Here is a 20,391-nt window from a genome sequence, read left to right as displayed (position 1 = left end):
TTGGAAGTTTGATCAGATTACGACCAGTGTTGAGCAGAGGCCAAAGGAAGGAAAAGAACCATTAGCATTGTGCCTCCATGTGATCCACTGCATTCTAACCACATCCTCAAAGCAGATCAACTACCCAGTTCACTTTCCTAGTTAGTATAGACTTAGGGGAGACTAGTAATCCAGAGACCCAGGATGAGATCTAGGGACCAGGGTTCAAAACCCACCATTGCAGATAGTGGGATTTAAATTACATAAAAATCTGGATTTAAAAGTCTATTTGGCCATGTAACCATTGTCGATGGTTGTTAAAAAAAAACACCTAGCTGGTTGGAAGGAAATCTGCTTATGACTCCAGATCCACAGCAATGTGGGTGACTCTCAAATATTCTCTGAAATGGAGGGCAGGAAGGCTGGGCAATAAATGCTGGCCCAGCCAGTAACACCCACATCCCGTAAATGAACTTTTTGAAAAACTAGACTACGTACAATTGGGAGAGTTGTGCAATTGTTGAAGAATGTCAAAAACAACTAAGAGTGAAAATAGAAATATTCTGATTTCAGCATGTGGACAGCAAATCAACTTATCTAATGAACAGCAAATAATGTAATACTTAATATTGCAATACTCGATATATAGTATTTTAGTGCAGTGTACAAAAACTGAAAGATGATGTGAATTAGATTATTAATGGACAGCATGTTGGCTAGCATGGCTGTCTCACAACCCTCGGTATCCCAGTTTGATTCTCCCCACGTCTGTGTGGGTTTCCTCTGGGTGCTTCAGTTTACTCCTACAATCCAAAGATGCGCTGGTTATGTGGGTTGGCCTTCAAGTGTCCTAAAAAATGTAGGTTAATCTGAGGAGATTGTCTGGCGAGGGGCTGGATGCTCTTTTGGAGAGTTGGTGCAGACTCAATGGGCCAAGCGGCTTCCTTTTACACTGTAGGAATTAGGAGAGAATGCATTCAAACTAACATTTCACAGAGTTTGGGGATGTGCAGGTTAGTTTCACACTGACGCTGCATTTACAGTGTACCATAAAGATAGCATCACAACACACTTGACCTGACACCAGAAGGAAGCTTGCAAGACTCCCTGGGGAGAGTGGTCTCGCACCACTTTGATTTAGAATTAGATCTGACCTTGGCAACTGCTTTGCATTCCAAGTTTAGCAGTGGTGTGAAGCAGTCTGTGTTTCACGTCGACACTGGTATTTGAATACACCCTGGGGTTCACTACTGAGACATCTTTTCCAGCAACACTGAATTGTTGACCTACTTTGATGCAGATAAAAAATTCTTGCAACACCAAATTCAATCATTTAAGTAGTTAAGTAATATTATGTCTCTATAATTACAATATGGTACTAAAACTAAAGCAATGGCCATCTCTGACAAAAGATGGCATTAAGAGATCAACACTTGTACCTCAGCTTATAGTCAATATCAATGACTTAGATCAGGGACCAACTGTAATATAAACAATATTTGCTCAGAAACAAAAGTAGATGTGAAAGCAACCTGCGAGGAAAATGCAAAGAGGTGGTAAAGTGATATATATCTGCTAAATTGATTGAGCAAGGTTGCAGATGGAGTAAAATGTGCAAAAGCGTTAACGTATTCACTTTGATAGGAATGGAAAAGCAGAGTTGTTTTTTAATGGCGACGAGGAAATGTTGGGATTTAAAGGTATTCTTCACGTCCTTGTACATCAATCACAAAGTACAGAGAATAAACAATTAGGAAAGCAAGTGGTTTGTTAGTCTTTATTATTTAAATTATTTATTTATAATTTTTGGTGAAGGGCCAGAACCTCTGCTGGAAGTGAACTGCATCACGCTTATTGTGATAACACCCAGAGTTCACACATGAATAATGGCTATTTGGATGAAGGGCTGGTCTGCAATCAGCATCCTCAAACCCATCAAAGACTCAACACCTCAAATGAAGGAAAGGAGGAAGAATTAAAAAGGAGAAAAAACCCATCAGAATATGTACTGGATTAACAAAACAGTTGTCTCAGTTAGCAGACATGTTATTTTAGCTTTTGCAGTATTATAAATGCCTTCAACTTGTAATTCCTTTAATGTATGTAATAATGTGAACATATCCAGCTCATATTACATAAAAATCTGTAGTCCCCATCTAAACACCTCCGAAAAGTTTCCAGGATTGTGCTTTTAATACATAAGCCAGATGACCATTCCGGGTATTACTCCTTCTGTGTAGAAGTGCTTCCTCAAATCAATCCTGATCTTTGTCAGTTTGCAACTTTGGTTCCTAATCATGCTTTAAGTTGAATTAATGCTTAGATCTAACCTTTTCTGTTCCACTTTATATCGTAGACACTTCTCATTCACTCCTTTCCCAATATTCCCTCAGAATTTAGAGATTAGGAATCAGCAACACTTCTGGGATTCTGCAGATTCTCTTGGGCCTTCCTGAACATATTATTCCAATTATGTCCTAACCAGAGCATTTCAGCAGGATGCCTTTAAACTTGGGCTTGGCTGATTTACAGAATCATAGAATTCCTATAGTACAGAAGGAGGCCATTTGACCATCAAGCCTGCACTGACAACAATCCCACACAGGCCCTATCCCCATGTATTTACCGTGCTGGTTCCCCATCACACTAAGGATCAATTTCGCATTGCCAACAGTGTCCTCTTTTACTTTGCTGACTTCTACTCTCTCTGATAAGCATACAGTCTAATTATTCCACAAAGTTTCCGATCACGTCTCTAGTCTAGGTCTAAACTAAGCAGCTTTTGGGTAAAAAGACCACAAGATTAGTCCAGCTGAGCCAAGTCAGGCCAAATTCAATTTGCAGAACTTAGAAGTTAAAATTGGTGCCCTTTGTAATATTTATTTACATGGTTTTAGCTGCCTCCATGATTCAACACTTGCTTCCTTTCTCAATGTGGTTTTCATTATATCTCTTGGCAAGAAACCAACCAAACCTGTTATTTTAAATAAAAAAGAACTCCATCAGGCACTGTCTTATCTGTTAATAGAAATTGCATAAAGCACTCATAAAAATGGTTTGGTTGAAGAGTTTTTTAAATATATATCTAACTGTTGGTAGCAGACTTCTATTTAAATTGGAAATGCAATCCCTATTTTGATGTCTTTCTCCAAGGACCAATTAAACATGATCCTGTGAATTGGTGATTTATTCCTCTGCCAATATTGTTTTGCACCACGCTGCTGTGATATTCTGCTATTCAGACCTTTAACGGAAAATGTATGAATTCACTGAAATATCTTGTGCATATCTGTATTTTGTTCAGTTTTTCTGATTTGACAGTTGTACTCTCACTGAGTATATGTGATGAGTGAAGTGTTTATTAATTATTTAAGTGTGAAGACAGAATTAACTCTTTTATTCACATCTTGCTAGGTTTCATTTCTGTTAATGCAAGCAAAACGTGATTAATTCAGAAATTTCCTTTTCAGTTTGAAAATCTGGCAGAAGGCATTCTAGTATTCTAACTAAAGCAAATAGTCTCTTTTAGGTTGTACTCATACACTATTTTAAGTTAACCAGAGCAAATGTTTAAGGACTACAAAAGATATTTCTTAAAAAAAATTACTGACATGCTTCTCCAAAGTGTCAGTTTCAGAGAGAGCAAGCGAGCCCGCAAAGGTACAATTCCTATCGTACTGTTACTGCTCCGGATTATCCAGAACTATTCCATGTAGAACATTATTTTTCAAAATTTCCAAATGGATAAAGTGAAACACTGGATTCAAGGAGTTGCCTTTTTGCACTTGAAGAAATAAATCAGCTTTTTGCATCCATACACAGGGCAGTAATTTAGAGGTAGCTGAGGAAAGGAGGCTAGTGCAATCCAAGACACAGAACAATTCGCAGCAATGCTTCATTATTTTCCCAAGTACAAAGTTCCATAGATGTCAATTTTTAAACAATTGTTCTGTCTTTGAAATGCTCCTTTCAAAAGCGGTGCATATAAAAGTATACATCCTACATTCTCGTGCCTTTATATTTGAATAGCATTGAAAGTTAGGTATCATAGAAAAGCTTTGAAACGAGCACAGCAATGGTTTGCTTTGGCAGCACTTCCCGGTTTATTTAAGATTGATTTGGGTGTGAGTATATCCAAGCTATTCCCAGCACATGAACTTTAGGCAGACCTTTGGCATGCCTAAGATACAGAAAAGCATAATCACCTAAAAAAATGTAATTACTACATTTACAGAGATCAGTACAATGCACAGTCATCTTCTCCCACTACTCATAACTAACTCTGAATATTAAACACATCTTGAATACAAACACAGGTTTATAATTACAAAGTCAGTATCATATAGAATAATATTCCAAGCAGAGAAGATTTCAACAGCTTTAAGCTTTTTTAACAAATCCAGCTGAAAGCATGTTGAAAAAATAAATATATGAGAGCATACTCACACAGCACTCTTAAAAACTTTCATCAGGCAAAACTCCTAATGTAAAAGGCAGAAATCTGAAATACAATATAGATTTCTAAAAAGTAACCATAGTTATGGCTTAATTTAGTAAAGATTTGCACATATTACCACTAACAAGCCAAAACATGATAAGATTTTGATTTTCTGAAATATATTGAACAATTCCAGTTTTTTTGCATTTTCTAAATGATAAACAAAAATCATCAGTAAAGTATCCAAAGTAAATTCTATTAAAACATATAATTTGGTATATATTCAGTATTTAGTGTATATTATAACTAAAAAAAAAAGCATGTGCTACCTTTTTGTCAATGCAACAAATAAGTTAACTCCTTACTTCCTTGTCTAAAGAGCAGAGATCTGGCACAGCTTTGAACTTTATGAAAGCTTCATGTCATGACACAGCCAAAATTAATCTCCACGAGAAGGCCAAAACTATAGACATTGAAATGTTAAAGTAACAACGCAGCACATGACTCACACCTGCCATAGCGAAGAAGCCCTGTCATGAAACACTTGTTAAAATGCACTAACTCAGAAAACTAAATCTATGATAGAATTTGTGTGCACAGAGACGTTACAGAATGAAGGAATGTCTCATCTGTTTGCAAAGTGGAGAATCTTTTTTTTGGGAATGTACACCTTTCTTGTTTTATGCATAATTTGTCACCGATGTCTAATCTATTAACACACAAAATGAGGGGAGTTTTCACATCAATATGCACTTTTAGGCTGCAGAAGGGAATGATAACTTCAACTACTGTAGATCAATATTTGGGATGCAAACAGGTAGATAAAACCTTTGTTATTCAATGGCTGTTTCATATCTCTCAACAGTTAGCAATATGCTTTGGATCCCGCACACACATGGGGAACCCGGATCCAGATACATTTTAAAGGACAACAATAGCTCAGAAAATGATTGAAAATCTCTAAATTTACCAACATTCTTCAAAAAATATTATGAAATTTAAGGAGGAAAGGTGTATAGAACCACTGGTAAAATGCCCCAAATTTTAACATCTAATCCTAAATTTCACAAGTGGACAATGAACCTGAAAAATCACTGTGGTGTACATATCTTTCTGAATAGTATTCTTTGTAAATATAATGTTCTTGTAAAACTGCCCGACTACAATTTAACAGGTACATTAGTGAAACAGCTAGCACTCTAAAGAACTATAGTGCACTGGTGCACTCTAGAATGTAAAAGTAACCCAAAGGCTACATTTCCTGTGAAATCCATCCAAAATCCTTGTCATCTGCTACAGGAATTTCCTGATTCTCTTGGTCTTGTTGGGAAACGATCACCTCCTTATCTTCTTCCAGAATTATATCAGCCTGGGGAATCACATCATCATCCTTCCATTTCATATCCTCCTCACCATCTGCCATTTCTTCATCAACCTCCCTTTCTCTGTCCTCATGATCTTCAGGGTACTGGCTTTCCCCATGTTCATCGGGATACTGGTTTTCCCCATGTTCACCAGGGTATTGGCTTTCCCCCTGTTCATCAGGGTACTGGCTTTCCCCATGTTCATCAGGGTACTGGCTTTCCCCATGTTCACCAGGGTACTGATTTTCCCCCTGTTCGTCAGGGTACTGACCTTCCCCATGATCATCAGGATACTGGTTTTCCCCATGTTCACCAGGGTACTGGCTTTCACCATGATCATCAGGGTACTGGCTCTCCCCATGTTCATCAGGGTACTGGCTTTCACCATGTTCTTCAACGTACTGGCTTTCACCATGTTCGTCAGCATACTGGATTTCCCCATGGTCATCAGGGTACGGGTTTTCTGCAGAGAACATTCCATCTGGAGACTCATCTGCACCATCCTGGTCTAGCTGAGACATCAGACTTCCGCCAGCACAGTCCACACATATTCCATGACGTCTAGAGCCATGCTTAATACCAACACTGGCTGCTGACATGAAGACTCGATTGCAGACTTTGCAGACATATTTCTTGTCCTTGCTGTGCACCTGAATAGATTAAACAAATTACATTTAGTGTTTTTTTCTTTAAAAATAGATTCTACCTAAAAAGAATCCCTGGTGGGGAAAAAAACTTGTTAAAAGTGGTTTGGGAGATCATTCAAAACAGTGATGTGATGCGAGAAGTTTTGAAAAAACATTTCTATCGCCTTTTTTCCACCACCGACAGTTTGCTGCAGTGCAGCTTTTTAGGGACTCTTCTATATCTCTCAAAAATAGTCACTATTTAAATATGTAAACCACAACGGCAAGTGCTAGCAGGTTATTTGATTTCCTTGACCTCAACACCACATGCACAACTCAACAAGAGCCTGGCTGATTTTCCCCTCCAACTCAGAGGTACAGATCTAATCTGACTCAGCTACTCTGAGCATTTATGGCCCATCCTTGAGAGCATATAAGAGTCAATTTCATTGCTGGGGTGTCACATAGGTCAAACCGGGTAAGGACGTCAGAATTCCTTCCCTGACAGACATTAGGGAACCATGTGGCTTTTTACGATAATCAACAATGGTTAACATTAGATTTTTAATTCCAGATTTTTACTGAATTCAAATTTCCACATCTGCCATGGTGTGATTTGAACCGGAGTCTCCCTGAGCATTACTCTGGATCTCTGAATTACTGGTCCAGTGACAATACCACAATGTCAATGCTCCTTCCACTCACATTGTTGGCCACTTTAAGGCTTGAATAGCAGGTTAGGTGTAAAGATTCGCATTCTAATCCGTAATCTGTAAACTGTCTGTGCTGTTATATGCTCTGTCTGAGGCCAGTGCTCTCCATTCACCTGACGAAGAGGGAAACCTTGAAAGCTTGAGAGTTTACTATCAAATAAATCGGTCGGACTTAAACCTGGTGTTGTCAGACTTCTTACAAGCTTTTACAATGCAATAGTCCCTTAAAGATGCACAAGTGATGTGAGGAAGGTATATTGAAAACCTGAGTATTGGAATGCATTGTTAGGATGATTCACCACAAAGTAGTAAAATGTTCAAAACCTCACAATGAGAAACAGAAAAGGTCTGGAGACGTCTCAGACGGTCACTAGATTAATATGCTTTTTAAAAACTTTGGCTATCAAACCAGGTACAGGAATTAGGTCTTTTAAATTTGGGGGAAACTAGATTGATGCATTTAAAATAATGAAGGGACTAGACTGTCCTCATGTTGATAGACTATTTAAATAAGAGAGAAAGAGGGATAAATACAAGTTATTTAAGCAAGAAATTAGGTCAGATGTCTGAACTTTTTTCCAAAGAGTCATAGATGTTTGGTAAATTGCTAAGTGTTGTGGGTACAGATTCATTACAACATTCTAAAAAGTGAACTAGATAAGCTCCTGGAGAATGCTGGGCTCAATGTTTACAAAAGGTAGGTGGGATAGAGTGTAATGGACTCTGTCATCACTATTATCTCCTGTTGGAACTTCTTTGGAACATAGAACTTAACAGCGCAGTACAGGCCCTTCGGCCCTCGATGTTGCGCCGACCAGTGGAACCAATCTAATGACCCTCTAACCTAAACTGTTCCAATGTTATCTATATGCCTATCCACTGACCATTTGAACGCCCTTAAAGTTGGCGAGTCCACAACTGCTGCAGGCAGGGCATTCCACGCTCTTACTACCTGCTGAGTAAAGAACCTACCTCTGACATCCGTCCTATAATTACCACCTCTTAATTTAAAGCTATGTCCCCTCGTGTTAGCCATCACCATCCGAGGAAAAAGGCTCTCATTATCCACCATATCTAACCCTCTGATCACCTTGTATGCCTCAATTAGGTCACCTCTTAACCTTCTTCTAATGAAAATAACCTCAAGTCTCTTAGCCTTTCCTCATAAGACCTTCCCACCATACCAGGCAACATCCTGCTAAACCTCCTCTGCACCCTTTCCAATGCCTCCACATCCTCCTTACAATGCAACAACCAGAACCGTACGCAATGCTCCAAGTGCGGCCACACCAGAGTTTTGTATAGTTGCAACATGACCTCACGCCTCCGAAATTCAATCCCTCTACCAATAAAAGCTAACACACCGTACACCTTCTTAACAACCTTATCAACCTGAGTGCCAACTTTCAGGGATCTATGCACATGTACACCAAGATCTCTCTGCTCATCGACACTATCAAGAGTCTTTCCATTAGCCCTATATTCTGTACTCCTGTTACTCTTACCAAAGTGAATCACCTCACTTTTCTGCATTAAACTCCATTTGCCACCTCTCAGCCCAGCTCTGCAGCTTATCTGTCCCTCTGCAAACTGTAACATCCATCCTCACTGTCTACAACTCCTCCAACTTCGGTGTCGTCAGCAAATTTACTAACCCATCCTTCTACACCCTCATCTAGTCATTTATAAAAATGACAAACAGCAGTGGCCCCAAAACAGATCCATGAGGTACACCACTTGTAACTGAACTCCAGGTTGAATATTTCCCATAAACCACCACCCTCTGTCTTCTATCAGCTAGGCAATGCCTGATCTAAACTGCTAAATCACCCTCAATCCCATGCATCTGCATTTTCTGCAGTAGCCTACCATGGGGAACCTTATCAAACGCTTTGCTATAATCCATATACACCACGTCAACTGCCTTACCCTTATCCACCTCTTCGGTCACTTTTTCAAAAAACTCTACAAGGTTTGTGAGGCACGACCTACCCTTCACAAAACCGTGTTGACTATCCCTAATCAATTTATTTCTCTCTAGATGATTATAAATCCTATCCCTTATAATTCTTTCCAAAACTTTGCCCACAACAGAAGTAAGGCTCATCGGTCTATAATTCCCAGGATGGTCTCTACTCCCCTTCTTGAACAAGGGGACAACATTTGCTATCCTCCAGTCTTCCGGCACTATACCTGTAGCCAATGACGACATGAAGATCAAAGCCAAAGGCTTTTCATCTTCAGAAGGGAATTTCCTCAGATTTTATTTCTCTAAACTGGCGCAAATTTATTTTTAAAATTTTCTTTTCTCTTTGCCAGGAGATTAAATGGTTGCTGGTGGATAGGGTGCACTGATGCCTAGTTACAATATGACTGAGTGGACCAGCTGATCTTTCTCCTTTTATCTCTTCTGTATGATATCTTGTGGCTCTACTGTTGGCACTGCTGTCCCATGGCACCAGGGACCCAGATTCGATTTCTGGGAAAGGTCTGACAGGAGAATTGGTGATGCGGGGGGAGGGGCAGAATGGTTTGATTCTAGGGTTCATTCTATATACAAATGTTTCGTTCCAACCTGCTCAAGTGGGAATGCAGGGTATTGTACCTGCCTCTGAATTATTATGGCCAATTTTAAGTCAATAAATTATATGCAAATATCAGGTTCCATGTCAGAAAGGAAAGCCAAACATTAAGATAATTTTATATCTGTATCAGTACAAAGGACTTAACTATATCAAGATGTACAGGGCCAAACTTTATGGGAACTACAATAACCTGAAACCTCCTGTTCATGCATGTTAAAACTGCCACTGAAGGAGGTCTGGACATATATGTAGGCCCAAATGCATTAGAATGCCTTACATATTTATTTCCTATTGTATGGAACTGTGACATATGTGCCTTTGATGGCTGGCAGGATATTTTACCCAAGCTGGGAAGTTCAGAGTGATAGAGACAGTTTTATGGTACAGAAAGAATTCCTTCGGCCCATAGTATCTGTGTCAGCCATCAAACACCCATCTATTCTGGGAAGACACAGGGAAGTTCTGAAGAAAAAAGGGACTTTGGCGTATTTGTCCATAGATCTCTGAAGGCGGAAAGACAGATAAATAGGGTGGTGAGAAAGGCATACGGCACACTCGCCTTTATCAATCGGGGTACAGATTACAAAAGCAGAGAGATTGTGTTGGAGTTATATAGAACTTTGGTGAGGCCACAGCTGGAATACTGTGTGCAGATCTGGTAATTATAGGATAAATGTGAACGCACTGGAGGAGGGGCAGAGGAGATTTACCAGGATGCTGCTTGGGATGGAACATTTAGGGAAAGATGTTGGATAGGCTTGGATTGTTTTTGTTACAGCATAGAAGACTAGGAATTGCTAGGAATCAGATGACATATGGTGAAATTTCCTGAGCATTAAATAACAGCTATTGCTCGTAACATTTTCACACAATGTCCGCCATGGGAATAAAATGTTCTGCAGTTGCTTAAGTATTCCATGAAATACCAGTTCCACATATTAAATTGAAAATGTAACAGGTACACAAAAATGTAATATGGAACAAAGAAGAAAGAATGTGAAAGCAACAATTAGGGTTGAGAGAGTTGAGAGAAACATAAATCATGTAACTGCCTGTGCCACTCAATCAACTTCCATTCAATCTGGAGGCCGGGGGCGGGGTGTTTGTCATTAGTCAATATATCAGAAATATAATTCAGTAGATCAAATAACTTTAAGGTAGCCACATCTGGAAGGTTAATTCAGTAGGGCTTTCGGTATGGAGTGCTCAATGGCACAGATATATACACTAGGTGAGAGGAGAAGCATTGTGAAAAATGCTTCGGTTCTACTATTGCTTGTATTTCAGCCAGCAATTCTCATAATTCCAGAAATGAAAGTTATTTTTCGAATTATACCTATTTTGTTCACCATGCCCTATATGTTGTTCAGTGGTTTAGGTTCCATTTTCCTCGATAGCACTGAATTACTATCTGTTCTAACAGTGGGCACCAATACCAAAGTAAATATGATGTCAAAAAAAACTTCCATTTACAGGAAATACAGCTTTCTCTTAAACTGTAAAGGTCATGCAAGGTCTTCCTCGAGTCTATGGTAAGTAACCCTATTTCTTACTTTCAGCTTGGGTATGGTGTTGCTTGTAAACCTGCCACTTGTTCAGCACTTGCTAGTGTATACCACTGTGACATAGCTTACAATTTATCATTTATTCTAAACCACTTTCCATCTTTATGTCCTGGCAGATACGGCATTATCATCACTAAACTGCCAACTTTCACTATCCCTGGCACTACTATTGACCAAAAACTTAACTAGATCAGCCATATAAATACCGTGACTACATGAGTTGGTTAGAGACTGGGAATTTTGCAGTGAATAACTCATCACCTGACTCTCCAAAGCTTGTCTGCCATTGAGGCGCATGTCAGAAGTGTGATGGAATACTCTCCATTGTCTGGACGAGCTCAGCTCCAACAAATTCAAGAACAACACATTTGACACCATGCAGGACAAAGCAGCATGCTTTACGGCATCCTATTCACCAACCTAAGCATTCATTTCATCCACCACCAATGTACAGTAACAGCAGCCTGTACTATATACAAGAGGCACTAGAACAACTCATCAAAGCTCCTTTAACACATTTTCAAAACTTGCAACTTCTATCATCGAGAACAAGGGTAGCAGACACATGGAATACCACCATGTGCAAGCTCCCCTCCAACAAATCTTCTCAAGTTATACTGCCATCCCACCTTGCTGCTGGATCAAAATCCTGAACACCCTCCCGAGCAGCATTGAGTCTATCTATGCCACATGGACTGCAGCAGTTCATATCAGCTCACTGCTACCTTCTCAAGGGCAATTAGGGATGAGCAAGAAATGCTGGCCTAGCCAGCAAAGTCCATATCCCATGAATACATTTTAAAAATTATTGATCTAAAAGTAACTCAAATAACAACACAATATATTGTTGGTCAATGAAGCTTCTGCAAAGGTGTCCATCCTTAATTTTAAGGCCCAATATTATTCACACACAGATCATCAAAAGTTACAGCATAGAAATAGATTCATCCTATCTACTTTGGTGATTTTTGTTTTCAACAATGACTAAATCACCTAATTTAATCCCCAGTTTTAACATCAACTTCCAGTGTCTATTTTAAACCAACACCCCAAACACTTCCAAGGTCTGAAAAATGTTAAGGTGGAGACTTCACTGGTCTTCATAGCAAGAAGATTTCAGTATAGGAAGAGGGATGTTTTACTGAAATTGTATAAGGTGTTGATCAGGCCACACTGAAGTATTGTGTGCAGTTTTGGTGTATGTATCTGAGGAAGGATATCCTTGCTATAGAAGGAGTAACAGCCAAGATTTACTCAGTTAATTCCTGGGATGACGGGTCTGTCAAATGAGGAGTGACTAATTCGATTAGGATTATATTCACTGCAGTTTAGACGAGTGAGAGGGGATCTCAGAAACTTACCAAAATTCTAATAGGATTTGACAGGTTAGATTCAGAAAGAATGTTCCCAATGGTGGAGGAGTCCAAAACTAGGGGTCATAACTTGAGGATAAAGTGTAAACCTTTCAGAACTGAGATGAGGAGATATTTCTTTACCCAGGGGGTGGCAAATGTGTGGAATTCACTACCACCTAATGTAGTTGAGGGCAAAACATCTGATTTCAAGAAGAAATTAGATATGGTTCTTGGGGCTAAAGGGATCAAGAGATATGGGAGTTAAGGAGAATTTGGGTAGTGGCGGGGGGGGTGGTTTGAAAGCAGGATGTTGAATTCAATGATCAGCCATGGTCAGAATGAATGACAGAGCACGTTCATAGGGCTGAATGACCAACTTCTGCTTCCAGTTTCTATGTTTCAAAGAATGCAACATTTATAGTGCAAAATGAACAAAAATAATTCTTCTTTAGGATTCAAAAATTACTCTGCACATTTTACAAGATAAAAGATGAAGACTTTTAATTAAGTGGATGCTGCATTTAATATTCAGCGGTTATAAACTATCTAGTTTTGAGCAAAGAAAACAGAACGCTCGAGCACTGTGATTTATTATTTTCCAAGAATAATTTATTTCACTGCATACCAAGATATTTCAAACTACAACTTAACTGTTGTGGCCATATTTATATTGCTATAGCATATTGAAATAACGTTGAAGCTACTTTAAAAAACAATGTTACATGATTTAAGTACAGTCTGTTGTTTAATGCTGGTACCAAGTATGAAGAATGCTTACCAATGTGTGCCTTTTCATGTGTTCCCGCCGAGTAAACTTCTTGCCACAGATTTCACAAGGATATGGCCTTTCACCTGTGTGTGAGCGCATGTGCCTCTTCAGGATACATTGATGCATAGCAGAGAAGCTGCAGTATGGACACTTGAACTTCTTTCTTATCACAGTAAATTCGTTAACTGTAAAACGAGAAGCAGTAGTTTTATTTAGTTTTGAATGCACGAGCCAATTTTTTTTCCAGTATGACTAATTTTAACATTGCAACAGGTGGGCAACATCAGAACCAACTGGAGCCTACAGTGCATTTTTTCATTAGCAATAATATTTTGGTTACTCATTTACTTTCAGAGCAAGCTTTCTACTTCAGTTTATAAGATGTTACTGTATTGTTATAAGGTGCTGAGCCATGGATATGGGAATTTATATAGAAACCTTCAATTCCTGCAAGAGGAGAGAAAACAAAAACTGCAGAGTGAAAAACACATCCCAGTTAAATTGGGTGTGAAGTTTCTGTCTTGCAAGATGATGAAAAATACAGAAATAATACACAAAACATGTTGAGGAATGATTTTCAACTCGAGGTTAAAAAAATCATTGGGGTTGGGGGTGGGGGGGGAAGAGAAAGAGAAGAGGAGGAAAAGAGGCCAAACTCTGAACAATCTAACTATTTTTTTCCATGAACTATAGCCTGTTGACCAGAGACATCCTAGCGATTTCATGGGAACCAAGTAACGGAACAAAAGAAAAACTCAGCAAATATGACCTATTCTTCCCGGAACATATGGCTAGACAACCCTGAGCTACTCAACTCAAATGAATTTACGTGAGCATATGCAAGAGGAAAATTACTGCTTGACGTATTGGTGTACAAGGCAGCAGAAGGCTTGCTAATTATGTCCAGATGAGTGATGTAGATATATGACTCGGGATAGTTAGACTAAAATCAGTGCTTTAAAACGACAGCCGTGCTCAATGCAATTAATTTCTGATATCAGGTCACATATCCAGAGTTACACTCATTTTTTACATCATGGGCATAGATGCTAATTACAGATGAACCAATCTTTCCTTCTCAAGTCTTTGAGTGGCAGTATTGATGGATACCAGCTTCGGCTGAAAAAAAACCCAAATTTGATCTCAAGGAGATTCATCATTTTCCTTCAAATTAACCAACTCATCAAGGCTGCTACTACTGAATTGACCGTGAATAGATCTCTTCAACTATTAGGCTATGCAAGATTAAAATGGGAGTTCAGTGTCAATGATTAACATAAAGCTTCTGAAAAATTAAGTTGCACAGTACTGAACAGTTTCTATATTCACGTTGTTTCTGTAAAAGATGATGCAGAAAAGTCACTTCCTTTTGGATTACATAAAACCAATTAAGCTGGAAATTGAGACAAGGTACCATTCCTTAAGCACATTAGCTCAAATATTAAAGGACATCTATTACATGACAGAAATCTTGCATCCTAACACATACATGTTAAAATGAGTTATTTTGACATGGCATCTATTGTACAGACCATAAGTAGCAGTCAATTTATGCATTTCAAAGGTTCCACATACAATAAATGAGATGACCAATGGGTTAATTATTTTAGTGGATTGCAGAAGGAAATGATGGTCAGGACACTGGAAAAATTTAGCCATCTGCATACCAGGTGATCTTTATGGTCCAATTGAAAGGTAGACCATTTAACATCTCGCCCTGCAGCACAACCTCAGAGCTCCATTTAAGTATAGTAAACTTGGTACTCAGTCCAACAATCAGAGGCACAGTGTTGCCCACTGAGCCAGACTGGTATCATGGAATGCATAATTGTGTATTAGAAAGGCTGAAAGTTATAATGTGTAAGAGTGTAGCAGAACTTCAGGAGAAATGCAGCAGTTCAAAATGACATTTGAAGACAATCTGACCATATTGAAGGGATAACTGCAACCAAAACCTATTCGTTACTGGCTTTGATACATTTGAATTGTGTACTTCTAGTTCATCAAAGTGTTTTGTGCATTTGTCTGGAAGTCTCTCCAAGGAACATTAACGTAAACTAGATCCTAACGTGTTCCAATTATGATATTTTAATTTAGGATAAAGAAAGCCTTGAGGGTGTTTTTAAAACTATGCTTACAGTGAGGCTATCAAGTTCTAATGGACAAAGATGTGTAGATTAGATGGATTAGTCATGTTAAATATATTGGGTTACAGGGATAGAGCAGGGGAGGGGGCCTGGGTAAAATACTCTGTCAGAGAACTGGAGCAGACTTACGGACCGCTTGGTCTTTTCTACACTGTGGGGATTCTACGATAACAATTATTACATCAAGCATGTAGCTTTAATTTCAATGCTTCATTTTGACTGTAAACAATACATAGATAATAAGCGGTCAAAGTATTCTTTTCTATCCAGAAATCCAATTCCCATTTACCAGAACCAGTTACTAGCAATTTTAGGAACTTATAGGGTGTGGTGTCCGTGGGAGAGGATTATACTTAGGATAAAGCTAGTGTGGATAGATGACAGATTCATCTAGAGATGCAAGCAATGAGGAGAAAAGGCATCAACTACCAAACATGGGGAGGACTGAGAAGTATATGAATAGTTAAACTAAAATTGCAACCCTCCATTCCAGACAAATGTCACAGCATTCACTCCACACACAAAACCTGTATCATGATAAAATCTGTAAAAAATTCAGAAAATGAAGATTGTTGCCAGAATTGATTATACGAGTCCTTAAAAAGACAATAAATATGGCAGCATACTTCATTTGTGAAACAGAATCAATGCTAAAATTAAATTTCCTTTCTATTGCAGGTTGTTGGCTTACACAGTTGAACTAGGACTACACTACAATAGTCCCAACACACATACTGACTCAATAACTATAATTTATTATAAGACATTGCAATAAGTGCTGTAGACATACACTAAATTTCAATACTGTAAATTTAAACTGCAGAAGCATTTTATAATTGCTTCAGTAACAGTGAAATTGGGAGATACTTTTACACCAGACATATCAACTGTGAATCTTATGAGACTAAAGCAAGACAGAAGAAAAAAGTACAAATCTGCCACATTTCGTAGACAACATGGGGTGGCACAGTGGCAAGCACTGTTACCTCAGTGCCAGGGAACCAGGTTCAGTTCCGACCTTGAGTCACTGTCTGTGTGGAGTTTGCAAGTACTCTCCATGTCTGCGTGAATTTCCTACGGGGGGTCTGGTTTCCTCCCATAGTCCTATGGCATGCAGATTAGGTAGCTTGGCCATTTCGATTGGCCCTGAGTGTCAGGGGGGTTAGCAAGGTTATAACATGGAGTTACAGGGATAGGGCCTGAGTGAGACTGTAGTCAGTGCCGACTCAATGGGCTCAATCTGCGCTGTAGGGATTCTATGATTACTAAGTGGCTGGATTAATTAATTCCTGATTCTATCATTAAACAATAAGTATCAATGTATTATTTTGCAATTGTTACTACACTAACAAAAAATAATTAATCAGATATCTAAAATACGTGACAGATCACTTAAAGGTGTTGCATCCTCTGGTAAACCTGCCAAGGGATTAAGATTCAATTTAAATTCATATACATTTAAAAAGGTGCAAACACTTTAATTTGATTAGGTGTCTATTATGTAAAAAAATTGATTAGATGTCTATTAATTTGCACCACTTCCATGCCATGTTATTCTGCATCCACTTCACATGCTCAATTAAACATTCTAAAATACTGCATCCATTAACTTTTCACAGAAATGTAAAATGGCTTCTTTACTAATTCTGTCTTAAGCAGTCGTCTCCAAACTGTCAAAATACCTCCTATTCATACAAGACATTTCTCAACTTGCCAGCAGGAAAACAAGAGCAAGTGGCCAAAATCAGGGTTACTATTTTACAAACGTTTCATAAATATTCAAATAAACTTATTGTAACTAAAAGAAAGTTTGCTATGTGCTTCATTTTATAACTTATTAGGAATTAGTAACTTATTGGAATTTATCAGTACATAATTTTACTCAAGCTACTAGGTTATACAGATACCAAAGAACGCAAGAAAAATTGAAGTAATCAATTTTGTTTTATTTGTAGTTTTATTTACAGAAAATCATCTGAAGAACTTAGCAACATTTCAAACTGAAATGGCCAATCAAATGAAACATTGGTGGAATGAAGTTTATTTATTAGTGTCACAAGTAGGCTGACATCAACACTGCAATTAAGTTACTGTGAAAATCCCCTACTCTCCACACTCTGATGCCTGTTTGAGTACACTGAGGGAGAATTTAGTATGTCCAAATCGGCACATGTTCCAGACTGTAGGAGGAAACCAGAGCACCTGCACGAAACCACAGAGACACAGGGAGAATGCGGAGACTCCACACAGACAGTAACCCAAGCCGGGAATTGAACCCGGGTCCCTGGCACTGTTATGCAGCAGCGTTAACCACTGTACCACCAAAAAGTTAAATCTGGTTCAGAAAAAATTTCAAAATTCCACTCAAGTTGACTGGATAGTACTGAAATTCACCTTCAAATATAAGTAACCACCAGTTAAAAGCCATTAAGCTTGTAAAATCCGTCAATTTTATTAAGTATAAGTTACACTATTCTTCATACTTGATCCTTTTGATCATTTCGTCTAGACCGCTACATAGTTTTCCATAGTTCTCTCAATGTAGGCTTTAATCTTGAATGCAAGATAACTTTTAAAATACTAACACTATCCAACTTCAACACAAATGTACCATAGCAGCCTTTCCCAATCATTAGGGGACCAGTCGGAGTAAACAAATGCAAATAAACCAGAGTTACAAAAGCACTGATATTTCTTAGAGAAGGGAACATTCGTTTGGTAAAACAATAAACAGCATTTTGCTACAGCAGGACGTCACGCATCATATACAACTAAATTAATTGCTCAAATAAAAATTGAGGCATAACATGATATATGTGCAAGCAGATAATGTAGTGGGCATCTAGAAAAATTGCTCATGGTGCGTCCTTAAATTGAGAGTTAAGTACAGAGAAAGAAAAAGGTGAACAACAGAGAAGGATAAATGAGAGTGAATTAAGAGGCAAATAAGGTACAGAAAAAAAAATATAAAGAGAATGAAAGAAAGGCTAGGAAAAGGAAAAGAGGCAGAGGAAAATAAAATAGAAAAGGGCTTTTTATTGAAAATCGCCAATTAATTTCAGGTAGGAATGAGATTGAACACTTTAAACTGCTTTCACACCAGAATAGAAGTTGAGAGGGTGTTAATGCAACACCAGTTTTCAAAAAGTTACTTACTCTGAGACTAACATTGCAAAGTTTAATCAGTACTGTCATTTGTGAAAATCCACGATTTCTTAAAAGGCAATGGGAAACCTATGAGTGAGATGCTAATTGTGCAAAGTGAAGGGCAGAGCAGCACAAATTCACCAGATATTTCTGGAGATTCAGAACTCAGTTATCTTTCAATCGCCATGAATGTGCTGGCTAGTTTGCTCAATAATGATGACATGCATCATTAATATGACATTACTTTCCTACCAAGATCCAACCCAATGTGTCAACTTCTCACAAGTGGTTCTGTCTTGAGGACAAAATTTTACAACCCGATCATTCCAAGAGGAGCAGTAAAATTTCACTGTGTAAATACCTGAACATTTCTCCAATCCTCGCAAAAGGGCGAAATATACTAACTTCATTTGTTTGTACAGCTGCTTACTGGAAAGTAACAGAATAGAAAAGCATTTTGCAGAATAGACCATACACCTGGTGCCAATCTTCACAATCCCTACTAATAACTTAGAAGATCAAAATACCAGGATGCAAATAATTCCTGATTCCCAACAGTTAAAAAAGATTCAGAATACCAAACTTACAGGAACAAACCAATTGACTAGATTCTGAACCATCATTATTTGGTAGATTAATGACAACATAATGCATACTAGATGGAGACATCAGTAACTGCAAGAATTACACAGGGGATTTTAAAAGAAATCTCCATCTTCACAAGCACTTCTCACCACACCACGATATATGTGCTAGCAGTAATAAAAGCAAAGCAGCAGATTTACCTCTGCCCTGATAATGGTTTGAGGGATCAAAAAGCAAACAATAAATCATTTCACCAGTAACAATACACTTGTGTATTTCCCTCAAGCAACTGCATAATGCATACATTCTTGCACAAATAATTTAACAGCTTTTCCTCAGTAAAGTCCTTAACTGCTAGCAAATCACTTCCAATGGTTTAAGCTGGTTTATTTATTAAGCAGCTCAGCAATAGAGACCAGAGATTCCCAAGCAATTCCCTTCCTAAGTTGTTAGCTGATCTTCTGTGGGATGGGTACAGAAGTGCCATAATAGGCCTCTGAATCCCAGGGTTGGAACCAGAGCAAAAAAAAAGCTACTTGTAATTGCCATTTAGTGTCCCTTACCCAGAATGAATGAGAGGTAGCAATGTGCCATAAAAAAAGCCTGGCTTTATTCCATGCCTTTCCTGGTCAGAGAGTATCAACCCCAACTCACTCGACACACTGCTCCAGGGTTGAACTGATGAGTCTTACTCACAGGTATTCTTGTCACTTAGACAAGAATACCCCACCTTAGATCATAGAACCCTACAGTGCAGAAAAAGGCCCTTTGGCCTACTGAGTCTGCACCGAACACAATCCCACCCAGGACCTACCCCAAATCCCTACATATTATACCCACTAATCACACTAACCTACGCATCCCTAGACACGAAGGGGCAATTTCTTAGCATGGCCAATCAACCTAACCCACACATCTTTTGGGCTGTGGGAGGAAACCGGAGTACCCGGAGGAAACCCACGCAGACATGAGGAGAACGTGCAAGCTCCATACAGACAGTGACCCGAGCTGGGAATCGAACTCAGGACCCTGGAGCTGTGAAGCAGCAGTGCTAACCAATGTGCTACCATGCCGCCCACTGGACCTTCTATTGGAACATTTAACAACTGATGCAATCT

The 20,391-nt window shown here is 38.7% G+C and overlaps 1 protein-coding gene across 4 annotated transcripts in view; it reads right to left on the bottom strand.

Moving 5' to 3' along the window:
• Window positions 1–4,055: 4,055 nt before the first annotated feature.
• Window positions 4,056–20,391, bottom strand: part of LOC145353900 (zinc finger and BTB domain-containing protein 46-like) — an 84,087-nt gene continuing 67,751 nt past the window's right edge. For all 4 annotated transcript variants that reach the window (XM_080204864.1, XM_080204867.1, XM_080204866.1 and 1 more), the window contains 2 exons: window positions 13,404–13,579; window positions 4,056–6,431 (listed from right to left, as the gene is read on the bottom strand). In XM_080204864.1, coding sequence (XP_080060990.1) covers window positions 5,670–6,431; window positions 13,404–13,579 — 938 coding nt within the window. In that variant the 3' untranslated portion in view covers window positions 4,056–5,669. The remainder of the gene's footprint in view (window positions 6,432–13,403; window positions 13,580–20,391) is intronic.

This window comes from Carcharhinus amblyrhynchos, chromosome 16 (assembly GCF_965287045.1).
Source record: "Carcharhinus amblyrhynchos chromosome 16, sCarAmb.v2.hapA, whole genome shotgun sequence".
Lineage (NCBI taxonomy): Eukaryota > Metazoa > Chordata > Chondrichthyes > Carcharhiniformes > Carcharhinidae > Carcharhinus > Carcharhinus amblyrhynchos.
This window is presented reverse-complemented; position numbering and strand designations above follow the sequence as displayed.